General features: G+C 62.8%; 1 protein-coding gene across 1 annotated transcript in view; it reads left to right on the top strand.

Moving 5' to 3' along the window:
* The window catches only part of DDR2 (discoidin domain receptor tyrosine kinase 2), an 8,443-nt gene that overhangs the window by 4,046 nt on the left and 3,003 nt on the right, over positions 1-1,394 (top strand). Inside the window, exons 5-7 of the mRNA XM_009320685.1 lie at positions 98-160; positions 313-470; positions 814-1,074. Of these exons, the coding sequence (XP_009318960.1) occupies positions 98-160; positions 313-470; positions 814-1,074 (482 nt within the window). The remainder of the gene's footprint in view (positions 1-97; positions 161-312; positions 471-813; positions 1,075-1,394) is intronic.

The raw sequence follows: 1,394 nt of genomic DNA, 5'->3' as shown, positions 1-1,394 counted from the left end.
CCCGACCCTCCGGGGGGGGGGGGGGAGGGGAGGAGGGACCGGGGCTGTGGGGCACCCATGCCCCCCACCCTGATTCTCTCCTCTTCTCCCTTGACAGATGCAGCCATGTACAACAACTCGGTGGCCCCCCCGGAGGTGTCTGTGGTCCCCACCACTTACGGTAAGGCATTGAAAAGCACATTGCCCTGAGCTGGGCAGGGGCCAGGGTCACCTCCCTGTGGGGTGATGCTCTGGGGGGCTCTGCCCCATACAATGGAGGAAGGGGGCAGTGCCCTGGTGTGACCGGTTCTTGGTGTCCCCTCCTCCTGCCAGACCCCACGCTCAAGGTAGATGACAGCAACACGCGCATCCTGATCGGGTGCCTGGTGGCGATCATCTTCATCCTGGTGGCCATCATCGTCATCATACTGTGGCGGCAGTTCTGGCAGAAGATGCTAGAGAAGGTGGGCAAGGGCGGGGTGGTTGGCGAGGTGTCCCAGGGTGGTGGGCTCGTCCCAGGCAGGTTCTCCTGGGAGCTCAGCATGGGGAAAGCAGAGTCCATGCGGGGGCTGATGCTCCCTTCCCCTCCTCGGGAAGGTTGTGATTTGCATCCATCTCCCAAGCAAGGGGATTTAGCTGAGCAGGGCAGTGACTTTGGGACCTGCCTCTTGTCCATCCCTCTGTCCTGAAGCTGGGCTGGGGAAGAGAAGCCTGAGGGGGTCTCACTGCAGCCCCCGGCTAACTGAGGTCAGTCGCAGACGTGATGGAGCCAAACTGTTCTCCATAGAGGCAGACAATAGAAGGGGGGGACACGAGGACAAATGTCTTCCCCAGGTGGGTGCTGCAGCCCTGGGCCAGGGCACCAGAGAACCCAGGGAGCAGGAGTCCAGCTCCACCTACGACCGCATATTCCCCCTGGGACCCGACTACCAGGAGCCCTCCCGCCTGATCCGCAAGCTGCCCGAGTTCACCCCGGGGGAGGAGGACATGGGTGAGAGCTGGGACACCCTGCGTACTGAGAGCCAGCCGCCATGCACCGAACCCAGCGCAGCCCTAGCCCCAGCTTTTGCCAAGCTCCAAACATTTTGGCACGGGGTGGGGGGGGGGATGTTGCACGAGCTCCTGTGCATCCCACTCGAAGGTCACACAAAGCCTGTGACTGAGAGCAATCACCAGTGTCCACGCCGGGCTGAGCTATGTCCCCATCACCATCCTTGGGATGCTCCAGCATCTATTCCTCAGTGATCTGGAGGTCGGGCACTGATCCCGGCTCATCTGGCGCTTGGGGCTGGGTTGGTGCACTTGTCAGTGATGGGGAAGGAGCGCAGCAGCCTGCGGTGTCTGCAGGCCCCCAGCCGTACCAGGGCAGCGTGGGGACTCTGGGGAGGATGGGGACGGAGAAGCCGGTGACTGGA

Source organism: Pygoscelis adeliae, unplaced genomic scaffold (genome assembly GCF_000699105.1).
Source record: "Pygoscelis adeliae isolate BGI_AS28 unplaced genomic scaffold, ASM69910v1 Scaffold402, whole genome shotgun sequence".
Lineage (NCBI taxonomy): Eukaryota > Metazoa > Chordata > Aves > Sphenisciformes > Spheniscidae > Pygoscelis > Pygoscelis adeliae.
Note: the sequence above shows the minus strand (reverse complement) of the source record. Positions and strands in the feature narration are given on the sequence as shown.